The 12,947-nt window shown below is 39.9% G+C and overlaps 1 protein-coding gene across 3 annotated transcripts in view; it reads left to right on the top strand.

Annotated features, from left to right (window-relative positions):
• The window catches only part of LOC307172572 (protein NLRC3-like), a 170,745-nt gene that overhangs the window by 35,550 nt on the left and 122,248 nt on the right, over nucleotides 1-12,947 (top strand). For all 3 annotated transcript variants that reach the window (XM_079895072.1, XM_079895074.1, XM_079895073.1), the window contains exons 9-10: nucleotides 461-535; nucleotides 992-1,165. In XM_079895072.1, coding sequence (XP_079751198.1) covers nucleotides 461-535; nucleotides 992-1,165 — 249 coding nt within the window. The remainder of the gene's footprint in view (nucleotides 1-460; nucleotides 536-991; nucleotides 1,166-12,947) is intronic.

The following is a 12,947-nucleotide window of genomic DNA, read 5'->3' as shown; positions in this document are numbered from 1 at the left end:
TCATTTGAGCGTTGTGTGCGCACCGTCTGCGCCATCACTAAAATTTGGCTGCAAGCGGATCCTCCTGATGATGAGAATTGCGTCACGCGGACACCAAAGTAAACTTGATAAAACAGTTAATGGCCTTGATGCCGTTCCTTGGTGGCGTTTAGCTCTTCACAGTGGCGTAGTGGACGGGCACACAGGGGATATTACATTACTGTAGTTATTATTATTAGGCTACTTTTATCATTAATATTACAGTTCATTTGCCCCCCATAAATAATAAAACAACTTTCTCACATGTCCTTTATAAAACAGTGTTTAATTAAAACAATAGTTGAGGGTCTTTAGGAAGGTATAATGTATTATTTACTTATGATATGAATTAATATTATTGTTAGTATTGTTATTATTATTATTATTTTTATTATTGTTAGCATGAATAATTAACTTATTTATTTATTTTATTTTCAATTAGTGTCACACAGAAGAACACTGGAGATGAAGTTCTCCAGAAGCTGATGCCTGTGGTTACAGCAACTAGATACGCTGCGTAAGTAACACTGAGAACAAGCATCACTGTTAAAACATTATAACAGTTCTTACTTAAACATTATAAATTAATGGTTTAACAAAAAATATCAAAATAACAAAAAAGTCACACTTCAGCTTTTAAACCCTCCACCTATCTGACCTGATTTGTGATCTACTTAACCGTTTTTTATGATATATGTGTGAGAAATTTATATTCAAATATATGCATTTATAATGTATGCATGTAAACATTTATATTAAATGTATGTAATGTATTCAATGTATTCCATTTGATCAGTTTCATATAATCTTTCTCACATAGAGACATAATCTCTTAGAATAACAGTTCAATTTACTGATATATTGAATTCATTGTTTAAAAAAGAGATATTGCACAAATTATAAACACAATCAAGAAAAGAAAAAGATTTCTGTTTTGATCTGAGAGTGATAAGTGTGTCATTGTTCTCTACAGGTTGTGGGATTGTGGTGTGACAGATGAAGGTTGTGCTGCTCTGGCTTCAGCTCTGAGATCAAACCCCTCACACCTGAGAACACTGCATCTGTCTCATAATAATCTAGGAGACTCAGGAGTGAAGCTGCTCTCTGCTGGACTGGCGAATCCTCACTGTAAACTGGAGAAACTGTGGTAAGACCATACATGACTCTCAAATGAAACTGTCACTAGGCGCATTTCCATTAAAGATTGTATGTGTGTTTTCAAGCATTAACGGTAAGGAACGACCCTTATTATACTTGTGAGCGGCACATATGAGGTGTTTCTGGGTGTTTCTCCCTCATTTCTGCTTCTGCATTTATTTGAGGTTTAGAATCCATAATTCCTGTAATTCTTTTGCCTTGTATGAATTTAATAAAGAAGTCTGTTTTGTATTCTGTCCAAACACAATGCATCGTCTACGTCAGGTGACTGTAAATGCGCAAAAACTGTTTTCACTGCAGTTTTGCGAAATATTTCTTTATTGAATCAAAATGGAATAAAATTCCGGGAAATAACTACTATTTCATTAATTACAAGCAAAGCTTTTAAAACAACATGATCAAATTCATCAAATTATTTTACGTCTTCTCATATGATGTAAGAGAATGAATATTTTTAAAGTGTTTGATCTATTTCTCCTGCCGCTGTGAGTTCATGTGTTTTGCAGATGCTGTGAGTTCAAACACACTTTGCAGAGATGGCAAAAGTACTCACTTCCCATACTCAAGTAGAAGTACAGATACTTGTGTTAAAAAATACTCTGGTAAAAGTAGAAGTACTGATTTAACTTCTTTACTCAAGAAAAAAGTAACAAAGTACAGGCACATTTTGAAAATTTACTTGAAGTATAAAAGTAAAAGTAGCCTTGCGACTGACAACCGTTTAGGGACCGTTCTGTATTTATGGAATGGACCACCGGAGGAAAATAGGGGAGGGTCATGTCTTTGTCAGAAAAAGTGCATTGTGTCAGAACAGAACGCCAGTGAAATGTTTACCCGGCAAAGCGTTAAAGCACGAGCAAATAATTAACTTTTGTGATTGTGAATAAGTGCAGTGTCCTGTGAGTGTAACTCTACCGCTGCGTTAACATGTGATGTGAATGTATGTGGAGTTTTCACAAAACGATTCACAGGGTTCCCACGGGTCCTTGAATATCCTTGAAAGTTTGTGAATCTGAAAAAATAAATAAATTCAAGGCCCTGGAAAGTTTTGGAAAATAACACACACAGATACAGGTCCTTGAAAGTGCTTGAATTTAATTTGTGCAAGAAGTTTTCTGGAAAAAATTCCATATTTTTCCCTCCGGTCGGGTGAAAGTGTTATTTCTCCAACACTTCTTGGCCTATGCACACTAGCTTGCTTGATTGACGTTAGTTATGCGCATTTACGCGTTATGTGAAGTGTTTCCCACGTGTCTCTGTCCCAACATACTGAACAACGCGACGTATATTCACATAAAATGTTAACGCAGCGGAACGGGACACTGCAGTTCACAAAAGTTCATAATTTGCATGTGCTTTAATGCCTTGTTGGTTAAACATTTAATTTGCGTGCTGATGCGCTGTTCTAACGTGTGCGTTTCTCAGCACGTAACTTAGGCTACATGTGAAGCTCACATGCACTAAAAGCCTGTCTACCAGCGTCTGGATACTGGACTAAGTTATCTTTCGAGTCTTATTGTGCTAATACTGTCAAATACACACAAGGTTTCCATTAACAAAGTCGGTTATGTCTAAAGTGAAAGCAAACTTGAGAAAATTGAGAGAAAATCTGCTTGAATGTCAAATGCATATTAGACGCGTTGCGCGTAGCTCTTAAAGAGACAGCAGTAATAGTAAACACACTGCCGCTGTCCTTAAAGGGATAGTTCACCCAAAAATAAAAATTATCTCATTATTTACGCACTCTAATATTGTTCCAAACCTGTATTAATTTCCTTCTAATATTTTTCTAATATTAATATTTTGAAGAATGTGGCTATCCAAACAGTAGCTGGTCCCCATTGACTTCCAAAGAAGAAAAATATACTATGGAAGTCACTGGGGTACATCAACTGTTTGATTACCCACATTCTTCCAAATAACTTTTATTTTCAACAGAAGAAAGAAACTTATCCGAGTTTAAAACAACTTGAGAGAGTATATTATGACAATTTGAATTTTTAGGAGAAATCTCCCTTTAATGTTAATAAAACAACAAAATGCAAAGAGAAAATCACTCACTGCTCTTGACTGATAACTTTAATAGTAGCTTTAACCCTCTGGGGTCTGAGGTGTTTTTGGGGTCCTTGAGATGTTCTGACATACCCTGACATTTGTGCTTTTTTTTCAGTTGCTTATAAACATATTAATGGCAAAGGTGTAATTACACTCTATTTAGCACAAACAGGGCTACCATAATATGTGAGCTACATGAATGTACATGTTTGTATTTTTGAGAGAATAATGTTTATGCATGGTTATTGAAAAAACTAAAAACTAAATTTTCTGAAATAAGGCCACAAAACACATACTCAATAAGACTTCTGACTAATGTATGTCATCGCCTAGAGTTTTTTCAGAGGGCGGGCAAAGATGGGCTGCTACAGCTTCTTCCACTGTAGGAAGAGAGAGATATCCTCTGTTTTTAGCACTGTCAACCACGGAGAATGCTGTAGAAACAGAGGTGCAGACTCTGGCTGAGAAGGAGGCGTTCCAGGACTTCGCAACTTCTTCATGAAGCTCAGGAAGAAAAGGCGCGGGTCTAGAAGACCGTGAAACGTGGTCCCTTTGCAGGAAACATCCATCCAGCCGGTTGTGCGCGGGTTCCGCGGGCTCCGCCCACTCAAGGCCGAGGCGCGCCACGGCCTGCGTGAGTAGGCGCGTCAGCTCCGATTCAATGCTGGCCCTTTTCCCAGAAGATTCGCGAGCAGAGGGGGCGAGATCCACAGAGCTCGACCAATCCTCACTGCCTGACGCCAGGATAGAGCAGCTGTCATACCCCACAAACGCGGCTTCCTCGTCGTAATCCATGACGGAAGCGGCGGCAGGCGGCAGCCGCTGTCCGGCAGATAGAGACTCAGGCGAAGCAGGCGAGGAAGCTGGCGGGCGAACCGGCGAGCTTCCACAGGTTGTAGGAGGTTCAGGGACCCGCTGAGAGCGGCGCTTCTTACGGCGCGACGTCGCAGCGGGCAGAGGTGCAGACTCGGTGAATGATGCCAGGCGAGTCCTCAGAGTCACCATGGGCAATAGCTCGCAGTGAGGGCAGCCGTCGTCAGCGAGCGCGAGAGCTGCATGATCCTCACCCAGGCAGGAAACGCAGATGACATGGTGGTCCCCGTCGCTGAGTGGGGCTCGGCACGAGCCACAGGAAAGGGGCATCTTGAGAAAGACGCTCTTTTAGTGCAAAGGCTCTTTTAGTGGAATGAGAGTGTGTGTCGCGGCGGCGAACACACACACACACACACAAAACACAGCAGAGAGAAAAGGATATAACGCCGGATAGCGCAGCAGGAACGTCGACTGAAGGCGTCAGAAGCAGTGGCTCGTCCCGCTGAAAGGCTTTCTCAGATGGCGCGGCTTCTTCTTCTCCGGATCCAGCGATGCGTGCGCTTCGATGAAGAGATGAAAAACTAGGGAAATCAGCCTACCGAGCTATATTGATAGACCCAGGCCATGCCTGTTTCGGCGGGACGTGACGCAGTGGGCGCGAAGCACCCCCATTGGATCTGACGTCACGGGGGCCTCTCTCGATAGGCTGCTGCAGTTGCCGCAGGGCAGCCAATAGGCACGCGAGCCGTCTTGCCTATGCCTGCATGCTGCTGCAACACGTTTTGCATTATTTCAAAATTAAGGATAATTTTTGGCTTCAATATCTCGCGGAAATGAGATTTCCCCCATAGCGTAAGATATAACGCAGTATAAGAGAACCTCTCGTAAGAGAACAAAACATCTCACATTGAAGCAGTGTATCAGATCTTGATTCTTTTTGCCATAACCACGTGATCTGTGATGTCCGAAGCTTCGTTTCCACACACAGTCACGTGACTGCTTCGTATTCAGATTCAAAAATAGCCCCTTGAGCAGGTTTGAAATGTCATGCCCTTCGGTAGTAGTAAATAAAAAAAGAAATAGACTTAGCCCTCACACTGTTGAACAAGTCCTGTTCCTTACTAAAAAACTTAAATTTATTAAATTACCCACAAAATAAAGTATCAGCTCTCCAGTTCACAAGCACTTCACCATTCCACAACAATTTTATTTTATTTTGGTTATATATGCCCACATGAGCCTTGCTTGAACTCGTAGGATTAGGACTGAGGCTAAAGTTTATGTGAATAAGGCTATGTTTACACGGAAATGATCTGAAGAGAAAATGCAAAAGTGGCGTTGCGTTATCACTTTTTTATTGATCGAGTTAGCTCAGGCCAGGGAGGTAATGCTAACGTTATGCTACTGACAGTACCAAGTCTGCGACTGCACAGGGCCTCACGCTAAAGTGACAGTTGATGATGTAAAGCCAATTAAAAGTTCCTGTTTTTGCCCTTCAAAATATTATAATAGTTAAAAGACATGGCTACAAGTGAGACTGTGTATCGTGATTCTGTACTATTCTGCTAGTTGAAAATGTATTATGCAGTAACTTAATATTACTCTGAGAGTGTGTGTGTAACAGTGATTTATGTGCATACATGTCAGTCACTCTTTTTTTATAGTCTATGGTCCATCAGCACGGCATCGCTCGTCAAGTTCGTAGAGAGCTTATTCAGTCCATTTTAAATTCTGATTTTGGCCGCCTCTCAAATGGGTTAAACCATAGATATATTACCTATGAAGTTCAGGTAAATGCGCTAGAAAATCTGCGCTCATTCAAGGATGTGCATTTATTGCATGGACGGAGAAAGCACTGACACCTGCAGAATTTCATCTGACGGTACATAAGCATATTATAATCTTTCTGTTCCGTGAGAGCAGAATGAAAGAGGCACGAGCCTTTATATATCTATTGATGTTTTTAAATCTCAAAACTCCAAAAAGCAACGAAATTGTCAGACATCCATTAGTGCATGTTCACAGAGGAAAACAACTGAAATACAGTGCTGGTTGTTCTCTCGAACGATACTCGACGACAACGACGGAATCCAAAGCCGTGGGCGAAGTAATGGCTGTATTAAATTGTATAAAATAATCCGGAAAAAAGCACAAACACTGCAGAGATAGCAAGTTTAGCAGCTAAAATTTGCTGAGGTGAAGTGACGGCTAGTAACAGCAGACAAACGGCTAGCATTGACATCAGCGGCCGGCAATCCACCTGTCACTCAAGTGGCCACGCCCTTAATTATGCAGAACTGTAAATATTAATCAACTAAATGTATGAGTTATAAAAAAAATTCACCCCCCCTCACAGTTGTTATGAAGGGCAAAATTAGCTGTATAGACCAAAGCCACATAGAGAACCAGGCTGTAAACATGTTTTTTTTTCTGCTGTAAAGTTGGTAATTTTAACATGGGGGAGATACAGATTTGACTCAGCCAGCCTCAAGTGGCCAGTCAATGAATTGCAGTTTAACTCACTTTCGTGTTGGTTTCAAGATAGAGACGGGGAGGTTGCCGCTTGGTTTAGACGAGTGTTATGGGAGGGGAATCTGCGTGCATATGGTGACGCCAAAGTGTGTGAAATTCGATGTAGTATGCACTCCAGGCGGCTAGGTGGCAATGGACCGGTGATCGGTGCCTTCACTGTCTAGCAGACTTTTGCATTTTTAACCTTTAGATGGGAACGCGATGGTGGAGCGTTTTTAAGATTTCCACTCTGGAGTGTGGTTTCACTTTTTTGCGTTTTTAAGCCCCAAAAACGCTGTCGCCATCTAAACGAAAGGCACATCTGATAAAATATTTTTACGTTTTCACCCGCGAGCGTTCTCGTGTAAACAGGGCCTAAGGCTGCATTTGTAGATCAAAGCAGATTCATAAGAATTGTTTCTGTACAAGTGAATTAGTTCCATTTATTATTATTTTTTTCATAAATTAATTCATACAGTTGTTTGTTCATACATTGTATAAAAACTACATCAACACTAACACATGAATTATGAGGATTAATTGTATTGCTTTGTGGTTTACAGAAAAACAGCTTTTCCACCTTTTTACAACAAGATGTCATTAGTGTGCAACGTGTTGAAAAGCTTCGAGTAATGAACCATTTTACAATACAGTCGAGGGGGAAAGCCCCAGTGCTTCACAAAGCTTGATTTCACCATCACTACCTGGAGGACCCCCAACACTGTACATTTTCTTTGTCTCCCTAATCAAACACACCTGATTCAACTCATGAGCTCATTATCACATGTGGGTTCACCAATCTCGGTCCTGAAGGGCCGCTGTCCTGCAGAGTTTAGCTCCAACCAGCTCCAACACACCTGTTTCAAAGTTTCTAGTATGCCTAGTGAGACCTTGATTAGCTGGTTCAGGTGTGTTTAATTGGGGTTGGAACTAAACTCTGCAGGACAGCGGCCCTCCAGGACCAAGATTGGTGAACCCATTAGGGAGACAAAGAAAACGTGCAGTGTTGAGGGTACTCCAGGACAGGTTTGGGAACCACTGCCTCAAAGGATGATTGGGAATGTCTTGCTGCTTGCCTGCCGAATCTCTGGGATCTCCGTTTTCTTCATTTTCAATGATGTCGCCGTCCATACTACTATGTGCTAGTGTTGTCAAAAATATTGATATTTCGATAAATATCGATACTGAAATATCTGAATGGTACCAATACTAATTTTCTGAAGTATCTATACACCGATACTAGCCCGAGCTGTCACTTTCACTTCTCTCCAAAGGCGCATTGACTAACACCACACACACACTCGTCTCATTCTCATTGATAAAGAACACAGCAGGAGTGCTATCTGGAAATATTTTGGATATGAACCAAATGAACATGGAAAGCCGAAGGACACAAGCAAGCCAATATGCAAGAGATGCTACAGAGCAGTGCTAACAAAAGGCGCTAACACCTCTTGGGGCCGATCACACCTGACGTGTTTTTTGCAGTGAGAGGCGCCTATTTTCAATTGGTTTCCTATGGCAGAGAGCGTTCTGCGCGCTGTTTATGCGCCTGCTGCTCCTCGCGTTTTTGAAATTGAAAAAAAAAGCAACTCCGAGCTGAAAAAGAACCCGACGTCATCGCGTTTTTATCCACTGTCCAATCGATTGAATGGAGAGGCGGGCCTTCTGTTTTAGTGATGAAAGCTAGTTGCTTGAAAACCCGGAGAGTGCGATGATGGAGGATAAACCTCTCGCGGGTTACCAGGAGCGTAACGACTTCACGAACCGTAACTACCACAATGTTAACAGAAAGTAAATAAAGTTAATAAAAGGCTGATTTGACGTTTACTTGACTGACAGGACAGCTGTTTCAGTGGTTGCCTAGCAACATAAAAACGCAGCGACTTGCTCGTTCTGTGTGATGGTAAATGCTGTGCACCTCGCGTCTTCGAACCTGAAAAACGCGTTAGGTGTGATCGGGGCCTAATATAGCAAAGCACCTGAAAGACCGACACCCGGATCTATATAAATAATTTCGAGAGGTTGGTAACTCTTCTTATTTTAACATTTCTGAAACATTAGCCAAGATGGCCTAGATATGAGTGTGTGTTGTCTCATTTTTTTACCGTAATTCTTAAAGTTAATATAATCTGACTGAGGAATCTTAGACAAGTAAATATTTTAACTGTGGTCAAATGTAAATTAACTTGTGCTTATTTAACTTTATTCAAAAAATTATTTAATTCTGCAATTTGCCTTCATTAGCGATTATCATCAATTTGATTACACAGATAATTAAACTAAACTGAGCTAGACAATGACATCTCTGAATTCAATAATGAAATGCCTTTAACTAAAAATATTTAATTTTTAATCTTATACATTACTGACACTCTATCCTCCAATTTGATACTGTTAAGTGCTTTGACACAATCTGTATTGTTAAAAGCACTATATAAATAAAGGTGACTTGACATGTCGATCCAGTGAGCATTGTTTTCGTGTGTGATGCACGCACATTTGCGTTTAAATCTGTTCATCAAATAATAACGTATTGTATTAACATCCAGCATTCATGCTTTTGAACAAGTGCACTACCTCAGGACATTTTTGTTCATGTAAAATATACCTCATTGTCATGTTCTAGACTTGTTATATTTAGCTTTAAATAAAAAAATACCCCCTTAACCCTCTGGGGTCTGAGGTGTTTTCTGGCCCTGGAGGTGTTCTGACATGCTCTGACATTTGTGCTTATTTCTGTTACTTGTGACATTTTCATGGCTAAAGTCTGATTACACTGTATTTAGCACAAACTCTGCTACAATAATATATCAGCAGCATGTATGTAAAAGTTTGTAGTTTTGAGATAATGACGTTTATGCGTGGTTTGTGAAAATACAAAAAAAAAAAATGTCACTGAAATAAGGTCATAAAACCCATACTGATTATTTCTTCACAAGACTTTTGAAAAGTGTATGACGTAGCCTAGAATATTTGCTCCAAAACTATGTGAAAATCATCCTGACTGCTCATTCAGATAAGACAATATATTGATTTAAAAATTGTAAAACTGGTGTGATCACCTCATTAATATGTATGGATTTTCACACCTGAGAAAGACAAAGACCCTCACTAATGGCTAGGGATGGGCATTCGATTAAATTTTCTTAGTCGATCGTCGGGAGAATTAACGATCGACTATCGATTAATCATTAATATTTTTATATTGAAATTCATTATTTCTTTAACTTTTTATAAATTAAAAATGCAATGAAAATACAAAAATACAGTTTGTTTGTCCTCGATGAGATCTTTATTACAAGAAGATCAACTTGTGGCAGTGAAACTGGACGTTCGGTAGACTTGAAGATTCCTGCGGTGCTCTAAAACAGCGGAACCTGCAGCTGCGAGCCGGCGTTCTTATACAGAGACCCATGGCCACTTCATCCGTTTTCTGTGATCGGATAGCTATCCGATCGTGAAAAGACCAAATGTAAATGCCCTCCGAAACGCATTCGAGGCGGATTTAAATCCGATCGCTCAAACCACTTCAGGAGGAGATCTGAGACGCATTCCAGACGAAACTGGACAAGAGTAAATGCATCTGGTTGTTGAAACCACATGTGTAAATTTGACTTATCCCAAAAATGCTAAGAAATAAACGTGTGAGAGCGTGTTATAGGCTATATGTCATGTTATAGCCAGATATGACGACGCTACTTCAACACGCATCACCACAGCTGAGCATCTATTCATCAAGCCAACGTGCAAACTATCGCAAATCAAAGTGAAAGTCATTCATCAACACACAATCATCTTCATTAAAGAACCGAAATGATCTTACCAGGGCTGTTGCCGCAAAATCTGGTTGCGGTCTTTGATTTAGAAATTTTCGCTGATTATCAATAAAATGCAGCTCATATCAGTTGCTTTCGGTGACGTGCAACAATTTAAATATGCATGTAGCGCGGGAATTCAAGATCGGATTTATATCTGTTTTGCAAAAACACATTTATGTGACCAGGTGTAAATGGAATCGTTTTGATAAATCAGATAGCTATCCGATCTGAGAAAACGCATGAAGTTCCCATAGAACTTCTGCACCAGTCTACTGATTTCTGTTGAGAAAGACAAGCATGTTGCCATGATCTTGGATCAGATGCGACCGCAATCTGGTGACAGCCAGTCCAGCCGCCGAAAACACCCGCTCTGAGGGGACTGACGTTGCCGGGATGCACAGGTACCTCCGCGCTAAAATTAATTCCATTGCTTCAAGACTCACACTACGCAACGCAACCTGCATTAGTTTAATCGATAACAAATAAACGTGATCGACGAAATTCTTAACGATCAATTATCGATCGTCGATTAATTATGCCCATCCCTACTAATGGCCCTATTAGGAGCTAACAGGCCCTGTCATTCTGAGCAACCTTGCACAAAGAATGAAGAGATTTAAAAAATAATGGCTTTTTGACTGTTTGGATTTATTTACAACACAACATAATCCAAAGATACACAACAAATGACAAAAAAGCACATTATTGAAAACAATAATCCAAAGACAGAGAGCTTTGTGCCATTCCTAAAAACATTGTACATACCTTTCATTTCCAAGGTGTTTGATTTTCACTTTACCATGTTCATATACAGAGACTCATGAGAATGTTGAAGTCAGCAGGACTCATTAGTGCAGCATCTGGGCCCTGAAAAAAAAAAAAAAAGTGAACACACTGATATCAGTATTTTCTGGTTAAAATTGCTTTTTAAAATTCACAGAACACACACACACACAAATTTTTCCAACAATATATAATATAATGAACACCAGGTTTGTTGTGCCTTGTAGGCATAGGCTATGCGCAGTGCTGCATAAAATAATAATAACAAAAACCTATAGCAGCCTATAAATCTTCCAAAAGATTTCAGTAACAACTACGAGAAAAATATATTGATCATCATATGTTTCTTCAAATGTTTCCATTCGTTATGATGATATGAAATGATATAATAGTAAAAACATGAAGACAAATGTTTGGTGCGTTTTGCTTTTCAAACGCGATCCAAAATATGATACATTCAAACGCACGACGCGCTCCAAAATATGAAACATTATGGTTACCATATTATACATATCTATGTTTGAGCAGATATACACAAACACAGTAACAGTAAACACGGGTCTAAATATTATAATATTCACTAGCAACAGTTCGACTGCAATGTGAAGTTTATGCAACAATAACATAAACTAATAAGTAAGAATTTCTTACCTTACATCTTTCTTGTCTTCAAATCGCGTTCTTCTTCTGAGGTAAAGCCAATGTAAGCTCATGGCGTGTACGTCTTTCAAACTCGACGGAAAGCAGAGACTTGTGAAGTTTTTTGGTGCTTTGTTTTTGAGGTAGGCTAATGAGCGCGTTCGCGTTCCATGTGGAGATTTGCATGTGAATCTCTTTTGCGCGCGTGGGCGTGGTCGAATTAAAAATAATGAGCAAGCGTTTGAGATACTGGACATCTTGTTGGTTTTATACAAATTACTTAAACAGAGAATATTTGTTTTCAGTTTGAATCCAATCATTTAAAAGTACACACTTAAATGATTATAAAGGTATATGGCTCATAAATGTGTGACAAGTATTCGCTGAGTTTTGTTTCAGTTTATAGACGTGCTCAAGAAAAAAAAGTTCACCGCGACGGGGAGGCAGAAAGCACACCCTGTTTATTTTCTTTATTTTACAAAAGCACAATGTTTTGATTTGATTGTAAGTGGACACATACAAAAGTAGAAATATCACAGATTATTTTTTTATATTTCTTTTTTCTTTATGACCATAAATGACAGAGTAATTTAAGTTTATTGTGCTACAATGTGAAGAAAATCCAGCAAAACGCGCGGGCGCGTTTGTCGACCCCAGAGGGTTAATATTGTGGCAGTTTTTTTCTCCATGATATCAAAAATGGTATCGAATATCGATATTTTTCAAGGTATCGTATCGAAGTTAGAAATTCTAGTATCGTGACAACTAGAGGTCGACCGATTCATCAGTTTTGCTAATATATCGGTACCGATAGTTGATTGGTGGAACTATCGTTATCGGCAAAAATCCACACCGATAGTTTTTCCGGGTTGCGTCCGTTGCTGGAGCGGCTGAGAAGAGTGCGCTGCCATTACACAGTACGAGCGTGCTGAGAAGAGACTGCTGGCATTATACAGAGCGAGAGCGGCCTCTAGAGGCGGAATAACAACTATCACTGGCTGAGCTGTTAACGTTAATGTGAGGCTGCGCGCAGCACGGAAAGATCACGCTTCACAGATATCGCTGACACTTCAGCGAAACGGTATGCATACAGAACACTAAAGTACATATTGCCATGTCATTATAAAGTAATTAATTTGTTGACTAGAT

The sequence above is a fragment of the Squalius cephalus genome (genome assembly GCF_949319135.1).
Source record: "Squalius cephalus genome assembly, chromosome: 15".
Classification (NCBI taxonomy): Eukaryota; Metazoa; Chordata; class Actinopteri; order Cypriniformes; family Leuciscidae; genus Squalius; species Squalius cephalus.
This window is presented reverse-complemented; position numbering and strand designations above follow the sequence as displayed.